Genomic DNA, 22,293 nt, shown 5'->3' on the forward strand with positions numbered 1-22,293 from the left:
TACCAACATAACTAGTACCATAGCAACTAGTACCAATATAACTAGTACCAAAGTTACTAGTACCATAGTAACTAAATGGTACCAAAGTAACTAGTACCATAGTAACTAGTACCAAAGTTACTGGTACCATAGTAACTAAATGGTACCAATGTAACTAGTACTAAAGTTACTAGTACCATAGTAACTAAATGGTACCAAAGTAACTAGTACCATAGTAATTGGTACCAACATAACTAGTACCAACATAACTAGTACCATAGCAACTAGTACCAATATAACTAGTACCAAAGTTACTAGTACCATAGTAACTAAATGGTACCAAAGTAACTAGTACCATAGTAACTAGTACCAAATTTACTGGTACCATAGTAACTAAATGGTACCAATGTAACTAGTACTAAAGTTACTAGTACCATAGTAATTAGTACCAAAGTAACTGGTACCAACATAACTAGTACCATAGCAACTAGTACCAATATAACTAGTACCAAAGTTACTAGTACCATAGTAACTAAATGGTACCAAAGTAACTAGTACCATAGTAACTAGTACCAAAGTTACTGGTACCATAGTAACTAAATGGTACCAATGTAACTAGTACTAAAGTTACTAGTACCATAGTAACTAAATGGTACCAAAGTAACTAGTACCATAGTAATTGGTACCAACATAACTAGTACCAACATAACTAGTACCAACATAACTAGTACCAATATAACTAGTACCAAAGTTACTAGTACCATAGTAACTAAATGGTACCAAAGTAACTAGTACCATAGTAACTAGTACCAAATTTACTGGTACCATAGTAACTAAATGGTACCAAAGTAACTAGTACCATAGTAACTGGTACTAAAGTAACTAGTACCATAGTAATTAGTACCAAAGTAACTGGTACCAACATAACTAGTACCATAGCAACTAGTACCAATTTAACTAGTACCAAAGTTACTAGTACCATAGTAACTAAATGGTACCAAAGTAACTAGTACCATAGTAACTAGTACCAAAGTTACTGGTACCATAGTAACTAAATGGTACCAATGTAACTAGTACTAAAGTTACTAGTACCATAGTAACTAAATGGTACCAAAGTAACTAGTACTATAGTAATTGGTACCAACATAACTAGTACCAACATAACTAGTACCATAGCAACTAGTACCAATATAACTAGTACCAAAGTTACTAGTACCATAGTAACTAAATGGTACCAAAGTAACTAGTACCATAGTAACTAGTACCAAATTTACTGGTACCATAGTAACTAAATGGTACCAAAGTAACTGGTACTAAAGTTACTAGTACCATAGTAAGTAAATGGTACCAAAGTAACTGGTACCATAGCAACCGTTTCCATGAGAACCGATACTATTACCATTTTTTCCTTAGCAATGGTAATATAAAGATTAGTATTTTTAAACGTGGAAAATTATCGAAAAATAAATGAGAAAAAAAGAAAATAGTGAACGATATACAGACATGGAGAATGATCGAGGAAACTCCCATAGAAATTCTTATGTCGAGTTCACATGCGCGAGTAAATATCGACTTTAAACTGATAACGGTTTCGTATCGCGCGGGACGACCAAGTCAACAAGACCACACTGTTTAATGTTTTTGGTATCGCATCGATTTACTTTCTCGAGAGAGAAAGAGAGACTCTGTTTCCCTGAGAGAGGAGACCTGAGGGAAATCATTGAGTTCGATATAGTATTTATATATATATATATATATATATATATATTTTGCGGTACACACAAGTAGTGACCATACGAAAAAGGTTAGTTCTCGCGTGAGAACGTATGTATATTATATGCTCTCAACTCTCCAAAGAGAGCTTTTATATATATATATATATATATATATATATACAACGACGAAGTGAAAAACAATCCGGAAAACGTCCTATACACTCTGAGTAATGATTACGCGCGCTCTCATATATGCGCTAAAACATGCACGACAAGATTATTGCATGAATCGAGAACGGATAAAGAGATCCTTGACTACTTGATACTATTCAAGGAAATTACTGATTATATATCGAGAAAACTATACGATATAAAGTTATTCATTTTGTGACATTTATTTATTGCCCATTGATCGCGATTCAATATATTAATGAAACTTTTTAGAAATAAAAAAAAAAAATCACAGGAATTTCCCGATCAATGTCAAGAGAACAAAAAATTGTAAAAAAAAAAAAACTTTATTATTTAGTTTATTAATAATTTTTGTTATTTTTTCGAACTTCTAAGATTAATAAAATCACTTTCTTTCTTCTCATCATATACCGGAAATTATTTCATAATAATCCAAGCAGATCTCAAATACAGAAAAAAAAAAGTAAATGCAATCAATCAATGATAAAAAGATATCACAAATATTATCTTGACAACTTTTATCAAAATCGACAAATACAACAATAAAAGATCAAAAAAAAATATTTCACTCAAGTTTTTATTTTTATCGAAAGATGAAGATTTTTTTGCAAATAATTTTTATTCTCTTTGTGTCAAAATTTGGTGAGTTTTTTTTTTTTAATAACTATTATTTAGTGACAAGAATATAAAAAAAACAAGTTTAAAAGTGTGGATAGTGTTAAAAAATGGTTTTTCATCAAGTTAGAAACAATTAATTATTATAACAATAATATAATTATATAATAATAATATAATTAGATAATAATAATAATAATAATAATTATTATTATTATTATTAATTATTTTTTAAACCAAAAATTTACATTAAAAATTAATTAAAAGTAAAAAAAAAATTACAGTAAAATCCGAGCCGGAATTGTCAAAAAAAGAGAATGAAATAACATTAAAAAATACATGGATTCCCGATGAAGATGAAAATATACTTGACAATGAGGAAATTAAATCAATAGCAAAAATTAAAAATTTAGATAAAAAAATAACTTTTCGTCTTTACACAAGGGAAACTGGTGACAATTATGAATTATTAAAACTTAACGATATTGACAGATTAAAAGCGAGTCATTTTAATCCTAAAAGACCTACAAAATTTTTTTCACACGGTTGGCGAACTGCCATAAGCAGAAGAAGTTCATTAAGAAAAATGATTCGCGAAGGTATATAATATAAAAATATAATTAAATAATTTTGGAAAAAAAAAGAAATAAATAATGTTTTAAAAAACTTACAGCATTTTTGGAAAGTGAAGATTGTAATTTAATAATGATAACATGGTATAAATTGTCATTTAGACCATATTTTATAATTAGAAAAAATATTGAAAAAATGGGCCGATTTATTGCATCATTTATTAATTTTTTGGAAATGGAAGAAATGAATTTAAATAGTACAACTCTCATTGGTCTTTCGCTTGGCTCACATGTTGTTGGTGTAACGGGTTATTATACAAAAAGAAAAGTAAATAATATTATCGGTATGTATAATATAATTATATACATATATATATAATTAGAAAATAAAATTTCATTTAATTATTTTGTAACAAGATAATTAATTTCACTTAATTATTTATTACAAGATAATTATAATTTCGTTATTAAACGATAATTAGAATTAATATATTAATAATTATTAATTTCTATAGTTATTAATATTAATTAATAAATTAATGAATAAATAAATAAATTAATAAATTAATTAAATTCGAAATTAAAAACAAATAGGTTTGGATCCTTCGTGGTATCTCTACAATTCCTGCGGATGGAGATGTCGAATTTCAACGCAATCGGGAAATAATGTGGAAATTATACACACTAATGATAATCTTATTGGAAATCCAAATGCACTGGGACATGTGGATTTTTATCCAAATGGAGGCTCAAAACAACCGGGTTGTATTTTTGATATAATGGGACTTTGTTCACATCATAGAGCACTTCTCTACTATTTAGAATCTCTTTCAACAAAACGAGGATTTCATGCAATGAATTGCAATTCCTATAATCATTTTCTGTCAGGTGAATGTAATGGACATAGGGAAATTATGGGTGGCATTGATATTTCATTTAAAAAACAAGGTATTTATTATTTAATGACAAATTCGAAAATACCTTACGCCAAAGGAAAAATAGAGAAATAAAAATAAAAATTTATTCCACTAAATGGAAACTACTAAATGGATGAGTAAAATATATATAATGAAAAAATTTACAAAAATTCGTATAAACTTTTTCAAGGATGTCCTCAATTTACCATTCTGCCAATTACGAATCCAATTTGAATTGTTACGCACAATTTAAATTCGGTTATGTGTGCTCGTTTCTTTGGTATCGATTAGATTAATTTATTTCTGTATTGATCAAATTCTGTAGACAATTAAGTGAAAGGAAATTTATTCAAGCCAATATCCTGCGTGTCTTTATTGTAAAAAAGAATTAATTAAAAAAAATAAAATTATTACCTAAAATAAAGGAATTTTATCAAATTATTTTTTCGAATTTTAACAATAAAAAAAGTTAATATCTTTCATCAAATGTAAACCATGTTGTTTGAAATTCTTTTTTTTTAATTATATCTGATCTTCGTTTCTTTTCTCCGTTTAAATATATTATAAATATAACGATATTTCATTATTGCTGACAAAATTCGCAAGACTGGATGATAGCGCAATATAATATACTTCTTGGTATACACGATGATTGTACATTATTAATTGACAGGCTCGTTATTATACGATCATATTTGCAAAAGTTTCTTTCCCAAACTTATATTATATATATATATCTCTCTCTCTTTTTTTTTCTCTCTTAAGCTCTGTGTTCTCGTTCGATTCGACAGCATAATTAATTGACAAGCACGATTACGGTATTAATGGAAAGACAGCGCGATCAAATGAAAAATGACGTATTTTTGCGCTATATTGCTGTTTTGCTTTATCCCCCAAGTTCTTTTTATTTATATTTTTTTTATTCTTAAATAAGCCTTCAAAACTCATTATCCGCAGCCATGTAACGAAAAATCTTTAATCGCAAAAAAAAGTCTTGCAAAAAAAAAAAAAATTTGCAAACAATTATTTGGGTCGCATACATTATCTCGTATACAATTCAACTTTCATTAAATGTTTCATTAAAATTAAATTTTTTTTAATAATTTTAATACTGTGAGACAAAATAAAAAAATAGAAATATATAAATCATAACTTGATTTAAAGTCAAGGTGAGTAAGAAAATTTTACATACGTTGATTTCAAAGAGGAAGCTTCATATATTTCATTTGATATATAAGAAAAGAAAAAATTTACTATAATTTCCAAACCAATATATAATAGGAATTTTTCACCGAATTTGAAAAAAGTACTTTCAGCGAACGCTCATTTCACGTTGTTGTGCACCGGTTCTCGTCCGATCACCGAAGTTAAGCAGCGTTGAGCGCGGTTAGTACTTGGATGGGTGACCGCTTGGGAATACCGCGTAGTGTTGGCTTAATTTTTTTTTTCATTTTCATTTTAAAATGAAATTACATTTTTTGTTAAAAAACCAACAGTTGGAAATATAATTCTAATAATAACTAGTACAAAGTTACTAGTACTATAGTAACCAGATGGTACCAAAGTAACTAGTACCAAAGTAACTAGTACTAAAGTTACTAGTACCATAGTAACTAAATGGTACCAAAGTAACTAGTACCATAGTAACTGGTACCAAAGTAACTGGTACTAAAGTTACTAGTACCATAGTAACTAAATGGTACCAAAGTAACTAGTACCATAGTAACTGGTACCAAAGTAACTGGTACCAAAGTAACTAGTACCATAGTAACTGGTACCAACATAACTAGTACCATTGCAACTAGTACCAATATAACTAGTACCAAAGTTACTAGTACCATAGTAACTAAATGGTACCAAAGTAACTAGTACCATAGTAACTGGTACCAACATAACTAGTACCATTGCAACTAGTACCAATATAACTAGTACCATTGCAACTAGTACCAATATAACTAGTACCAAAGTTACTAGTATCATAGTAACTAGTACAAAGTTACTAGTACCATAGTAACTAAATGGTACCAAAGTAACTAGTACCATAGTAACTGGTACCAAAGTAACTGGTACCAAAGTAACTAGTACCATAGTAACTGGTACCAACATAACTAGTACCAACATAACTAGTACCAAAGTTATTAGTATCATAGTAACTAGTACAAAGTTACTAGTACTATAGTAACCAAATGGTACCAAAGTAACTAGTACCAAAGTAACTAGTACTAAAGTTACTAGTACCATAGTAACTATATGGTACCAAAGTAACTAGTACCATAGTAACTGGTACCAAAGTAACTGGTACTAAAGTTACTAATACCATAGTAACTAAATTGTACCAAAGTAACTAGTACCATAGTAACTGGTACCAAAGTAACTAGTACTAAAGTTACTAGTACCATAGTAACTAAATGGTACCAAAGTAACTAGTACCATAGTAACTGGTACCAAAGTAACTGGTACTAAAGTTACTAGTACCATAGTAACTAAATGGTACCAAAGTAACTAGTACCATAGTAACTGGTACCAAAGTAACTAGTACTAAAGTTACTAGTACCATAGTAACTAAATGGTACCAAAGTAACTAGTACCATAGTAACTGGTACCAAAGTAACTGGTACCAAAGTAACTAGTACCATAGTAACTGGTACCAACATAACTAGTACCATTGCAACTAGTACCAATATAACTAGTACCAAAGTTACTAGTACCATAGTAACTAAATGGTACCAAAGTAACTAGTACCATAGTAACTGGTACCAACATAACTAGTACCATTGCAACTAGTACCAATATAACTAGTACCATTGCAACTAGTACCAATATAACTAGTACCAAAGTTACTAGTATCATAGTAACTAGTACAAAGTTACTAGTACCATAGTAACTAAATGGTACCAAAGTAACTAGTACCATAGTAACTGGTACCAAAGTAACTGGTACCAAAGTAACTAGTACCATAGTAACTGGTACCAACATAACTAGTACCAACATAACTAGTACCAAAGTTATTAGTATCATAGTAACTAGTACAAAGTTACTAGTACTATAGTAACCAAATGGTACCAAAGTAACTAGTACCAAAGTAACTAGTACTAAAGTTACTAGTACCATAGTAACTATATGGTACCAAAGTAACTAGTACCATAGTAACTGGTACCAAAGTAACTGGTACTAAAGTTACTAATACCATAGTAACTAAATTGTACCAAAGTAACTAGTACCATAGTAACTGGTACCAAAGTAACTAGTACTAAAGTTACTAGTACCATAGTAACTAAATGGTACCAAAGTAACTAGTACCATAGTAACTGGTACCAAAGTAACTGGTACTAAAGTTACTAGTACCATAGTAACTAAATGGTACCAAAGTAACTAGTACCATAGTAACTGGTACCAAAGTAACTAGTACTAAAGTTACTAGTACCATAGTAACTAAATGGTACCAAAGTAACTAGTACCACAGTAACTGGTACTAAAGTACCAGTTTGCAATTTGCAAACAATTATTTGGGTCGCATACATTATCTCGTATACAATTCAACTTTCGTTAAATGTTTCATTAAAATTAAATTTATTTTAATAATGAATGACAATTAATTAAATAAATAAAAATTGTAATTTATTTTATTATAACAAATAAATAAATATTTATTTGAATCAGCCAATAGTTTAATTAATTCAATCTAATTCTTTTTTTAATCTTTTTTTTTAATTTGTTTGAATCAATTAAATTTTGTTTGAATCAATCAAGTTTTGTTTGAAATAAATAAATTTTCTTTGTGTCAAAAAAATATTTTTTCTGTATGTATGTACAAAATTGTAACCTAAATTTTTCATGAAAATTAACAGTGATCGATTTTTTTTTTGTAAAAATAACCCATAAAAAATACAATTTTCTACGTGCCTTAAACTAGGCTAAACATATATACATAATAACGTCATTAAATTATTGTTGGAAAAGTTATTCCCGCATATATTTAAAATGAAATAATTCACAAAATATTATTCTCATTTTGCGCAATGAATTTTCTTATTCAATTTTGTATAATAATTCGCGCGATATTGTATATATAAAGTCATTTCAAAAGTCACGAATTCAAAACGATTGCATATATAAAGTTAATAACTATAGCAAATGGAAAATATATAAACGAGTTCCTGTATTCGTATACATATCAAAGTATCATAGACATTTTCCATAAGTATTATGCATATATATAATAATCCTCTCTTATGACACGTTGTTATTATATACCGCGATCCATGTTCATATACGTGCTACTCTCATCACTGATTGTAAATTTTAGAGCGTGATGAGCAATCATTTATATACACGTCGTAATAACCGATGAAAGTATATCTTTTCTTTCTCTTGGGTATAAAACACATTTCGACAAATTAAACGTCACAGTGTGGCTATATAGAAAAATATACAGCATCCCATTTTATCGTTTTGTCACAATTTTTTCCCTTTTACAAATTGCCGCGATTTTATGATTCCCGAGAGACGTTCCTTTTTATATATATATATAGATACTAAAAATTTAGAAAACACAAGTATACTAAAAAAAAAATTCATATGTAAAAAAATATTTACCTGAAACACCAAAAAGTTTTGCTAGAATAGAAAAATTTTTAATTTCAATTAAATCATTTACTATTCTTAGTGAAAATTTTCGCTATTCCAGATGAAATTTTTTTCCTGCAGTTAAAATTCAAAAAATTTTCGATATGGATTTTTATCTACTGTGTTTTTGGTGTTTATGTTATTCTCCCACGGAAGTGACACTGAAAGAGGGAATATTCGGGATGAAAGATTCGAACATGAAACAATTTGAAATAACAATAGTCAGGAACAAACAATGTGTTCGCTTCCAGGCTCGTGACTATGATGCAGTTACATGGCAAATAAAGGTTACTAGCCTCTCCCATCAATAACGCTCATACCACCGTCTTCTTATATATATATATATATATATATATATATATATATATATATATATATGTATACAAATACAATCGTCTTGCGTCATTCGGATCATGATTTGTTTTGTTTTTCTGTCACAAAGAATACTGTGAGTTAGTTCGCGCGGGGACCACCATGCTCGCGTTTTCAATACGCCCTCGAGTTCATTTCAAAACGCTATATATATATATATATATGTTTTCCTATTTCATATTTCATAATACATGTTGTTGTATTTCCGGTTTTCTTATTTTTTTTTTTTTTAGTTAAAAGATTCAACAATTGCATCTCATTGATGTGAACCATTTTTGCTAAAATTACCATAGCTATATTATAAAAATAATTTTTTCCCCTCATTTAACTCAAGATGCTAACAACCTTATTGCTATATACTAACAATTGAGAATTAAATTATCGAAATGAAAATAATATTATAAACCTATCATTATGAAAGTTTCACCACCAAATTACACGAGCCGGTTTTACTTCGTTAAGAGGAAACATATTCTCCTTGAACTTATAATTCAAAAATAACAAACGGTATAAAAGTTATAAAGAAATGTTTTTCAAAGAACCGGAAACCGTATCGCTTTCAACATCCTGACTTTTCAGTTTCAAAAACTATGTTGGTATCAGTTACTTTGGTACCTGTTACTTTGGTACCAGTTTCTTTGGTACCACTAACTGTGGTACCATTTAATTATTTTGGTACCTGTTACTTTGGTACCTGTTACTTTGGTACCAGTTACTTTAGTACCTGTTACTTTGGTACCAGTTACTTTGATACCAGTTACTATGGTACCTTTTTCTATGGTACCAGTTGTTCTGGTACCAGTTACTTTGGTACCAGTTACGTTGGTACCAGTTACTTTGATACCAGTTACTATGGTACCAGTTACTTTAATAACAAGTTACGTTGATACCAGTTACTTTGGTACCACTAACTATGGTACCAATTACGTTGGTACCATTTAATTACGTTGGTACTAGATATTATGGTACCAGTTACTTTAGTACAACTAACTATAGTACCAGTTACGTTGGTACTAGTTACTTTGGTACCACTTACTATGGTACTAGTTACTTTGGTACAGGTTACTATGGTACCAGTTACTTTGATACCAGTTACTATGGTATCAGTTTCTATGGTACCAGTTACTATGGTACCAGTTGCTATGGTACCAGTTACGTTGATACCAGTTACTTTGGTACCATAGTTAGTGGTACCATTTAATTACGTTGGTACCAGATATTATGGTACCAGTTACTTTGGTACCAGTTACTTTGGTACCACTAACTATAGTACCAGTTACGTTGGTACCATTTAATTACGTTGGTACCACTTACGTTGGTACTAGTTACTTTGGTACCAGTTACTATGGTACTAGTTACTTTGGTACAGATTACTATGGTACCCGTTACTTTGATACCAGTTACTATGGTACCAGTAACTTTGATACCAGTTACTATGGTACAAGTTGCTATGGTACCAGTTACGTTGATACCAGTTACTTTGGTACCATAGTTAGTGGTACCATTTAATTACGTTGGTACCAGATATTATGGTACCAGTTACTTTGGTACCAGTTACTATGGTACCAGTTACTTTGGTACCACTAACTATAGTACCAGTTACGTTGGTACCATTTAATTACGTTGGTACCACTTACGTTGGTACTAGTTACTTTGGTACCAGTTACTATGGTACTAGTTACTTTGTACAGATTACTATGGTACCAGTTACTTTGATACCAGTTACTATGGTACCAGTTTCTATAGTACCAGTTACTATGGTACTAGTTACTTTGTTACCAGTTACTTTGGTACCAGTTACGTTCGTACTATTTAATTACGTTGGTACCAGTTACTTTGGTACCGCTAACTATAGTACCAGTTGGTATGGTACCGGTTGCTATGTTAAGTGTTACCAAGGAAACGGTTGCTGTGGTAATGATTGCGAGGGAAACGACTACTATGGAAACAGTTTATATAGTAACTGTTTCTATGGCAACAGTACAAGTGTATGACAGACGGACTGACGGACGCCAAAGCGAAACTACAACGCTTTCCATCCTAAGCCACGGAACCCTAAAAATGATTAAAAATTGTAAAATTGATATCGCAATGATCCGGTTATTTATAGTATGTGAAATAAAAAAAAAATTGAATCGCAACGAAATAGCACCTTGTCAATGAAAAACGATAAAGCAACAAATCTCGACTATTTCTTTCATCAGTTTTCATAACAGCCATTCAATATTAAAACTATAAGAATGAAAATAATTTCTTATTGGCTCTCAAATGTCGCCTACGCATATATTTACTCCACTATAAACCATTTATTAATCTGGTACACATTAAAAAAAGAAAAAAAAAAAAAAAGGAGAATTCTTTCCGATTGCAAGACACACACGCAGCGGCATGGTGAACACACCAACTCTGCATTTCAGGTAGCATTTCACTACCTGCCGCGAGACTCTGTGGGCAGTTTGGAATGTCAGTTATGGTGCACGTGCGTGCGCATGTGTACATTATATCGTTGTCCTAACGCGCATTTGCCCACATGTATAAATATGTGTGTGTGTGTACCGCAAGGACCAACTGTCTTTATCAGTGGCACGAGCATCTCAACGATTCAGGACCAGGTTGTTGTTGGTAGGCAGCAAGGTACGCCCACGTCATTAGATAATTCATATCATTGATATTACTTGGCGGTAGGTAATGCGGTGCAACTCAACTATCGTCGTTTGTACATCCTCCCAACCCCATCCCAATTCTCTTCCATACCGTAAAGATCGGTTCAAGAGATCGGCGCCGCCGTTGCACGTTTCTTATTTAATTTTTGTTTTTTTCGTATCGGATTACCAGTATGTTGGTTTTTTTTTTGAAAAATATCATGAAATGTTTTAACTACCATCGTCTGTGAATATATTTATAGTAATTACCATCGTTTGTCGCTACTAGTTGATTTAAAAAGAAAAAAATTTTGCTTTTAACTATATATTAAATATTTCTTGTAAATGCAAAAAATATTCTAGAAATAAAAAAAAATTCCCTGGCCATTTTAGAAAATGGTTTTCTTAATGTTGCAGTAATATATTGAAAAGGTCATTTTGATCAAGATAACTGAAATTTGGCACAAATTTATATCTCTAGTTTCTGTTAAATATGGTTAATAGATAAAATTTGTATGGAAAATAAAGAAAATTGTATTGGAATAAAATAAAAAGCCTACTTTCAGCGTTCTATATACAAAACATTATTTCAAAGATCATTTTGACCGAGAGAACTGAAATTTGGCACAAATCTATACCAAATACATTTTGCCTAGCATTGAAAATCGACAAAATTATCATAAAAATAGAAAAAATTTGTATTGGAATAAAATAAGAAGACTACTTTTTATATTCTTTTCACAAAGGAAGATTGCAAAGGTCATTTTGACCAAGACACCTGAATTTTGGCACAAATCTACACCTATATTTTTCGCAATGTGTTAAAAAATAGAAAAGATTGTATCCAAAACAGAAAATTGTATTGAAAACATAAAATATTGTACTGCAAAGAAATAAGAACCCTACTTTTATGGTTCCAGTCACAAAGGTCATTTTGACCGAGACAACTGAAATTTGGCACAATTCTATACCAATAAATTTTGCCTAGCATTGAAAAACGACAAAATTATCATATAAAAATAGAGAAAATTTGTATTGGAATAAAATAAAAAGTCTACTATTAATATTCTATCATTAAATGATGATTACAAAGGTCATTTTGACCAAGACAACTGAAATTTGGCACAAATCTGTACCTGTACTTTTTGTCATATGTATTGTAAAACGGCAAAATTGTCATAAAAATAGAAAAAATTTGTATTGGAATAAAATAAGAAGCCTACTTTTTATATACTTTTCACAAAAGGAAGATAGCAAAGGTCATTTTGACCAAGACACCTGATTTTTGGCACAAATCTACACCTATATTTTTCGCCATGTGTTAGAAAATAGAAAAAATTGTATCCAAAACAGAAAATTGTTTTGAAAACATAAAATATTGTACTGCAAATAAATAAGAACCCTACTTTTATGGTTCCATTCACAAAGGTCATTTTGACCGAGACAACTGAAATTTGGCACAATTCTATACTAATAAATTTTGCCTAGCATTGAAAAGCGACAAAATTGTCATAAAAATAGAGAAAATTTGTATTGGAATAAAATAAAAAGCCCAACTATTAATATTCTATCATTAAATGATAATTACAAAGGTCATTTTGACCAAGACACCTGAATTTTGGCACAAATCTACACCTATATTTTTCGCCATGTGTTAGAAAATAGAAAAAATTGTATCCAAAACAGAAAATTGTATTGAAAACATATAAAATATTGTACTGCAAATAAAAAAGAACCCTAATTTTATGGTTCCATTCACAAAGATTATTTTGACCGAGACAACAGACTTTTGGCACAAATCTACACTTATATTTTTCGGCATGTGTTAGAAAATAGAAAAAATTGTATCCAAACAAGAAAATTGTATAGAAACCATAAAATATTGTACTGCAAATAAATAAAAACCCTACTTTTATGGTACCATTCACAAGGAAAGATTTCAAAGGTCATTTTGACCGAGACAATAGACTTTTGGCACAAATCGATATTTTCACCAACTTTTTTTTTGTATAAAAATCCAACTAATTCCCACAGCAAAATCAATCCCTAATAATTCAAATTAGTTCAAACTTTGTCTACCTCTAACAAAATCAAAAAAATATTTGTCATTTAAAAAATAAAATATATTTATACCTATATAATTTTTTCTCTACATTTTTTTTTCCCCTTTCCTTTTTTTTATTATATTATTCCAGTTTAAAAATGCATATGCAAGATTCCAGTTGACTTGTTCTCTTTTCGAAGGAATATCGCTCGCCGACATAATAACCCCCCTGTGTTTTAGTCATCGCGCATATAGGCCCGCAGTCGAATGAACGTTTAAGAAATTAACCCTCTTAAGACGTGCACTCAACCTTAAAATCGCCCTCTCTTATATATATGTATTTGAAGGATAGGTCAGCCGGCAAGAATGTATATATATATATATATACTCTTTAACGTTACTATACGCCTTGTACTTGAAACAAGATGAGAGTGCTTAACATGTAAACGGATCCTTGAGAGAATAAAACGCGCGCGCAGTGTTGGAATTTAAAAAGACGTTCCTTCTGACAACCGGACTTTAGGGCTCATAAAAATAAAAAGGGAATCGCGACGAGAACATTGTGGCAGCTGACGGACAATCACTATAATTTCACTGACGTAAAAACGCCATTTCTGCCAAAATCTCTTCAAAGCCACACGGCTACCATGAGCCGCCACACACACAATTGCCCAGAAGCAACAATTTTTTTTGAAAATATTGAAAAAAAACTGTCTTGAGGAAAAAAAAAAAATTTTCTATATACAAAAGTTATAAAATTTAAATTCATATTTGAAATTCGTTGAATAAGCGGTTTTGAAAAGGAGACGGCGCGACTTTATGAAGAAAATTTTTTTATAGTCCCTATATGGGTGATAAACTTATGGAGGGCTTTCAAAAAGTAACGCTTTTGAGACTCGTATGCGTGGTAAAAATTAGTTTAGTTACCGCCTTCAAAGAATGTAGATTTTTTTTTAAAGTTGTATTTCGATCTTCGTTCTTTCTTTTTTTTTACGTGAGAAAAAAGGTAATAATAAGTGAAGAAAGTAAAATTGCTGTTTAAAATACGTTTTTGAATGGTGATCAAGTATTTTACGACTTAATCGACGAGTTTCAAAAGAAGTAGTCGAGAGAATGAAAGCGAACAGAAGAAAAAAAAAAAATTCGAATATATGGAGTAAAATTGTATATGATCGTATAATTTTGTAAATGGTGATTTTTATCATCATCGATTTTGATAAAGTATAGCGATGATTATTATTATAGAATTATTGTTTCTTTTTTGGTGAAAGTATATTTTCTCGAAACAATTTTTTTTACATTTAATGATTATAACTGTGATATAGATTCTTGAAAATTTTTCTTAATTAATTCCAAAGAATTGCAGATGAATTTTTGAGACTGTGTTTGACCCTCGCGGAATCTGCTCCTCAAATATATATATAATTCTGAGAAGATGCGATGATGAGTCCTTAAGCGATTACCGAGAATTTTATCCTTCAAAATTTTTGTAAAATTTAGGGGAGATAATGATGATTGTCTTAGACAATTTTGTTTGCTTTCATTACAATTTTAAACGCAGATTTTAATTTTTTTTTATACAGAAATTCTGTGAAAAGGTTTCAGACAAGAAAATTTCCAAAATATCGATTTAAAATTAACAAAGTAAATATAAATAATATATTTTATGTCTTAATTTCTATAATTAAAAAAAAAATTAACAACTAAGTTATATAATTTATAAATCGAGTAATAAATTCTTCCAATTAAAAATATGGGAAGAAATAATATTTTAATTATGAAAGTTTCCGATTAGAAGAAATAATAATTATCTGAAATTATTAGTTATGATGAAACACTTTGATGAAATAATACGAACTTATTTAACTTTTGTGAAAAGAGAAAATTTATGAAAGCGACAAAATCGAGATAATAAATATCAAATCTGAATTAGGAATAATAAATTCGAAGCTAAAAAAATATTAAATCGAAGCTAAAATATATTTCTCAAAAGGAAAGAAGGCGAAATTCTCCTTTTTTGAAGAAGATTATCGACAATAATTAAAAGCTAAATAACGTATCGCAAACGTTTATAACGGATAAAAAAAATATTTAAAAAACTTCTACTATCATTGTAGGGAAAATTAATTTATTTCATTGCTTCATTGGAAATTGTATTCCCTTGAGCAATTGCGGATATTTTTCCTCTCTCATTGAACTCTTTTAATCGTAATATATATATATATGTATAAGAACTCTCATTGCGATAGGCAGTGCGATTAATATTCTGACATAAATTCTGACGCATTTCATGGAAAGTTGACAAGGCATTTCATGGAAACTTTCAATTAACCGATAGATAGCCTTTTCTTTAGTTGAAGGCCTTCGTAATATATATATATATATATATATATATATATATATATATATATATATATTTAATAAAACTTTTGTACACTTGCGAAACAACAAAAGGGGTATCCTCTATTAAGCAGAAATCGTGCAAACGTTTCATTTTTTCCATATGTATATAATCTTACAGATTTTCAAACATAATTACAATTGTATTTTTTTTTTTTTACATTTCTCATAAAAGGTTAAACGATTTATTTATAAAATATAATAAGGGATATGAGAACGTTGACGTGAAAATTTATTTATAAATTAAATGTTTATAAAAAACACAGAAAATTAAAAGGCATTAAAATAAGCTGCAACGCTTATTATTTTAATCCAATTTTGCTTATTTTAATACCAAAATGGATTAAAATAAGCAAAATTGGATTAAAATAATAAGCGTTGCAGCTTATTTTAATGCCTTTTAATTTTCTGTGAAGTTGTACTGATTCTTATGCATTGAGAATATGGAGAGCATTAAATCATTAGAATTTTCATTTTAAAGAATTTTATTCTATTATTTTTGACGAATTTTATTATCATTTGACAGAATTTATTTTTTAAACAAATTTTTACTTTACAGAATTTTTAGGTAAATTTTATTTGGTAGAATTTTTATTTTATTTCTCTTTACATAATTTTTTTCAAAAATTTTAATTTAACCAAATTTTAATTTAGTAGAATTCTCATTTAATCAAATTTTAAGTGCTTTGAATTTTTAAATGCTGGAATCAATTTTAGAATCAATTTTTTGAATCTTAACACAGAAAATTATAAGGCATTAAAATAAGCTGCAATGCTTATTATTTTAATCTAATTTTGCTTATTTTAATACCAAAATGGATTAAAATAAATTTTAATTGTATTAAAATAATAAGCTTTGCAGCTTATTTTAATACCTTTTAATTTTCTGTGAATTTTATCAAAATTTTTATTTGTATACAAATTGTTATGTGACAAAATTCTTAAAAGGCAGAATTTTAATTTATCCAAAATTGCAAATGGCTAAATTAAAATTCAGTTAAATTAGAATAAATAAAAAATTTGGTAAAAACACAGAAAATTAAAAGGCATTAAAATAAGCTGCAACGCTTATAAATTTTAAACCAATTTTGCTTATTTTAATCCATTTTGGTATTAAAATAAACAAAATTGGATTAAAATAATAGCAGCTTATTTTAATACCTTACAATTTTCTGTGAAGAAATTTTGTGAAATAAAAATTCTGCCAAAATAAAAGTTCCTATAAAAATTTTGTTAAATAAAAATTCGTTTAGAAAAAAAATTCTGTGTAAATAAAAATTCTATCCAATAAAAAAGTTCCGTAGGATAAAAATTTTTTTAAAGTAAAAATTCATTTAAAAAAGAAAATTCTGTTATAAAGGCTATTACGAAAAATAAAAAAATTCATCTAAAAAATAATTTATATCGAATAAAATTCTTTAAATTGAAATTTTCTAATTATTTTCATGGAATAATAATTTTTCTCTCGAAAATATATATATATATCAATTATAGCGGATTAATGAATTCTTATCGGTCTATTTTCTAGTAATAAGAGCAATGATAATCGCGCCTAAAGGTGATCAGAAACTAAGCGAAGCCTTCCGGGCAAATTTGTTTTACACTTTTTCTTTTTCCTAGTAAAAGAGAAGCACGACCTGTTTTGTAAGTATGTATATATATATATATATAAAACATAGCTGTGATTATGCTCTCAACGAGTTACTTGCTAAACTCGTTTTGGCGTAACTTCGCGTAGGATTGGTTGTGACAACTGTCTTCGTATCAGAGAGGGACATTAAAGAAAACTAGAAAAGGGAAGGATAGTAATAGATATAGAAACGAAGATAAGAACTATTTCTTTTTCACACGAAAGTGATAAAAGTGGGAGCGGCGCACGAGAACGCAGGTGGGATGACAATTTTTTTTTTTTTATTTTGCAAAAAAAAGAAAATAAAATAGTTTTTAATTAATGGCACCGTGAAATTGCACCCTGTCGCAAGAACAAATTAAGCGCGTGAGAGGTCGCCGACATTTATGGTGGCATATATGTATATATACACAACCGAGCTTCCTGATGATTTCAATGAGATCACATGAGAGAAAAAGAGAGAAAGAGAGAGAGAGAGAGAGAGAGAGAGAGAGAGAGAGAGAGAATCTCGTAAATGAGGCGTGTAACACGCCTTGTTATATAATATATAAAGAAGATAATTTGTTCATTGATTTTCCGTCTCGGTATATATATCCAATTATACAGAAAATCAGGAAAAAAAAAGACAGAAGTTTAAACAAGTATAAAAATCGGGCAATAATAATATAATTTTCAAAATCTAGTACCTAATTTAAATAAAAAAAACAGGTAATAATAATGATTGAATTTTTCAAAGTATAGGTATTTTATGATTGGCTTAATTTTTTTCCAGAATGATAATTTTTCGAGGGCACATTCAATTGAGTAATGATGGCCATTTATTTATTTTTTTTTTTTTTTGGGCAATAAAATGCAATTATATGTTTATCACTTATGGCAATTCACACCTTTTGAATAACGACGCGAGAAAAACTTTCATTTTAAAGGGCAGATATAAAAACGACGGAAATGGAGATGAACTTTCGCCAATCGATCTTACGGGTACTTATTTCGCATTTTTTTTATTTTTATTTTTATTATTTTTTTTTATCCCCGCGGGATAATAAATTTAGACTAACCGACGAAGACAAAACAGAAAATATTTTTTTTTCTTTAAATTCTATTTGAAACTAAGATTAAAAATTTTCGATAGATAATAAATAAATTAAGTAGTTATAGTAATTAATTAACAATTTTTATAACAATTATAGTAATTAATTAATAATTATTATAATAATTAATTATTAATTAGTATAACAATATTATAATAATATTAATTAATAGTCTAACAATTTCAATAATTAATTAACAATTTGTATAACAATTAATAAATAGTATAACTAATTAGTAAAGTTACTAATTTACTTGTGAAAATACACACAAAAAAAAGTAGAGTAACTTTTACTATACTTAAAAAGTAAAATCTAAATTGTCCGAAACTTCTGTGCATCTCTGTCAACTTTTGCTCCAGATTTAGTAAAATTTATTACACTGAAATATTAAAGTTTACCATATAGTAAAGTTTACTATACTAAAATAATAAAAATTACTATGCTGAAATAGTAAAGTTTACCATATAGTAATGTTTACTATACTAAAATAATAAAAATTACTATGCTGAAATAGTAAAGTTTACTATACTGAAATAGTAAAATTTACCATACTGAAATAGTAAAGTTATTTATACCGAAATAGTAGTTTTTACTATTTCCGGAGCAAAAATCGACAGAAATTTCTATCAGTTAGGGATTTACTTGGGAAGTAGTAAAAGTTACTTTATTTTTGTTTCCCATTTTTTCCGTAAACATATTTACCAAAAATCAAAAATTGCAAATTTTTTATAGGGGGGACCTTACACTGAATTTTTTTTAAAAAATATAATTAAACCAGCTTCTTATAAAGAAAATCTATTAAACTTCTAATAAAAATTAAAACCCTGAATTTGAAGATTCGAAATTAAAAACATCTTTTTCTAAATTTTTTCTATTATAAAAAATCTCACCTCCAAAGATAAAAATCCGAAAAGGCACACACAGTGAACTTCCGTGAAATGTAATTTCCAAAAGGCACCAAGATTCCAATTAAGACACTATTTTTTCACAGTACAGAAGAGTCACAAAAAAAGGAAAACACTTTTTTTTTTTTTTTTTTTTTTTTTTAATCCCAACTGAAGATGAAAAAGAAGACTAAGGCACACGTATAGGGAAAAAATTAACAATTCTTTCACAAATTACACCCCGAGTCACTGAATCCTTTTTTTTCAACACTAGTCCATTGATGAATCTATTACCTCAATAAAGGTCAGGATCACTTTTTTTTTTTGGAGGGGAAGGTTATAGGCATTCACGTAATTCGATTATATCGATTGAATCGCAACACTCAGAGAGAAAAGGTCAATGTCGACACGCACTCCGTCTTTTACACAAATGCCGGCGGCGCTACCGCGATACAAGAGAGTCACGCCGGTAAATACCCTTGTGTGTATATACATATATATATATATATATATTCGCCTTATAATCGACAACGACGATGGCCTCGCCTCAAGAACTGACCTACGACGAATCGTTCACCTCGTTCGTGGCGTGCTAGTGCGAATGACCCTTCATTCACGACATGCACGAGGAACTCCAAAAAAAAAAAAAAAAAAAACCGAAAAGAACACAAGTAAACACAATAAACAAACAACAAAACAGTTGTCACGATCGTCACGAGCGATTCTCAGTTTCATCCATACTGGATCGATCACAGCTGATCATCCCCAACAGAATATGATCACAAAAATGATCAAATAAATCCACAATTGTATCAAAATCACTTTTGGATTAAAATCACAAAAAAATTCAGTTAATTAAAATTCGTTTTTTAAAAAAAAGTGGAGAAGGGTAAAATAATCCTTAGGAGGGGGATTGAAAATCTAAAAAAAAAAAAAATTAGAGGCACGTGGTTTATCTCGGATACAGCATCCGTAGAGGATGATTGTATATATATATATATATAGTGAGAGAACTGCTGGATATATGAACACAGAGAGAAATTGAAAAGTGGACGTGCAGTCGTGCGGTTGCGACGGCAATGCCCCCGTGTCGGCTGGTTTGAGCCGCGCGCGGTCGGGAACCCCGATGGTTCCCCTTCTCCTATAGCGGATCGCCGTGCCCGTGCTCCCCACCTGAATCAACCAACAACAACGGCGCGCCATCTTCAACGGCACGGAACCGGTACCCACACCACCCGCCACCACCATCATGTCACATCTCTCCTTCTGAAAATATATAGGAAAAACCACCACTGTGTCGCGAGAATCGAACCGTTCTCCATATACAAGACAAAGAACGCCGCCGGATGCTGCACTGGACCACACTCATCAAGATCATTTTCACTTACAGAGACATACTCTCTTTTATCTTTCTATAACCGCAAAAAGCAATTTTTTCTTTTCCTTTCGCTTTTAAATCTTATTTATATTTTGTTGTTCGAGACTTTGTGTAATAATAGTTTTCACGGATTTGGACCAATAAAATAAAAGAAGAGAAAATTAATCTTCGATTTTTACGTCACTAAAAAAAAAAGCATTGATTCAAGAAAACTATTTTCTATATAGCCACTATATAGTTAAACTATACAGAAACTAGCTAGAAACGAAACGCTACGGCAAACAAGTTTCTAGATAGTCGAACTATGTGGAAACTATCTAGTTTCTGGATATTCAAACTATGTGAAAACTGTCTAGTTTATCTGAGGTATTTAGGAAGGTCACGACAGATATACTATCTAGCTTCTAGATAATTAAACTATTTGGAAACTATCCGGATTATTTAGGAAAGTTGGCACAGATATACTATCTAGTTTCTAGATAGTTGAACTACATGAAAACTGTCTAATACATTTGGATTACATATCTACAAAGGTCAGGATAGTTATATTTAAGTTTTAGATATTTAAACTATATGAAAACTGTGTAGTTTCTAGGTACTTGAACTGTATGGAAACTATTTAGCATTTTGATAATTATACTATATGGAAACTAATTAGCGCATCTAGATTATTTAGAAAGGGCAGAACAGTTATATTGTCCAGTTTCTAGATATTCCAACTATATGGAAACTATCTTCTTTCCAGATACTCAAACTATGTTTAAACTATGTAGTTTCTAGATACTGAAACTATATCGGAACTATCAAGTTTCTTGATACCAAAACTATACGAAAACTTTCTAGTTCTATATACATAAACTATATGGAAACTGTATAGTTTTTAGATACTTAAACTATGTGGAAACTGTCTAGCTTTCGTATAGTTATACTATTCAGTTTCTAGGCACTGAAACTACATGGAAACTATATGAAAACTATCTAGTTCCTAGATACTAAAACTATATGGAAACTATCTAGTTCCTAGATACTAAAACTATATAGAAACTATCGAGTTTCTCGATACTTACACTATATGAAAACTCTTTAGTTCTAGGTACGTAAACTATATGGAAACTGTATAGCTTTTAGATGCTTAACCTGCATAGTAACTACTTAGTTTCTAGTTATTAAAACTATGTGGAAATTGTCTTGATTCTAGATACTTGAACTATACTGGAAACTATCTAGTTTTTCCTT

The 22,293-nt window shown here is 29.5% G+C and overlaps 2 protein-coding genes and 1 non-coding gene across 3 annotated transcripts in view; 2 read left to right on the plus strand and 1 right to left on the minus strand.

The window, feature by feature from the left end:
- Positions 1-22,293, minus strand: part of LOC127282032 (uncharacterized) — a 347,280-nt gene that overhangs the window by 237,713 nt on the left and 87,274 nt on the right. The gene's annotated exons all lie outside the window — the stretch shown is intronic.
- LOC127282035 (phospholipase A1 member A-like) lies at positions 2,370-4,414 on the plus strand. The gene is made up of 4 exons (XM_051306106.1): positions 2,370-2,528; positions 2,786-3,100; positions 3,175-3,417; positions 3,668-4,414. Exons 1-4 carry the CDS (start codon positions 2,480-2,482, stop codon positions 4,081-4,083), a joined length of 1,023 nt encoding a protein of 340 aa, XP_051162063.1. The 5' UTR covers positions 2,370-2,479; the 3' UTR covers positions 4,084-4,414.
- LOC127282083 (5S ribosomal RNA) lies at positions 5,306-5,425 on the plus strand. The gene has a single exon (XR_007843141.1). It is a non-coding gene; the product is annotated as a 5S ribosomal RNA (ribosomal RNA).

Source organism: Leptopilina boulardi, unplaced genomic scaffold, assembly GCF_019393585.1.
Source record: "Leptopilina boulardi isolate dan_hultmark-lab unplaced genomic scaffold, ZJU_Lbou_2.1 LbouV2_278, whole genome shotgun sequence".
Taxonomy (NCBI): domain Eukaryota; kingdom Metazoa; phylum Arthropoda; class Insecta; order Hymenoptera; family Figitidae; genus Leptopilina; species Leptopilina boulardi.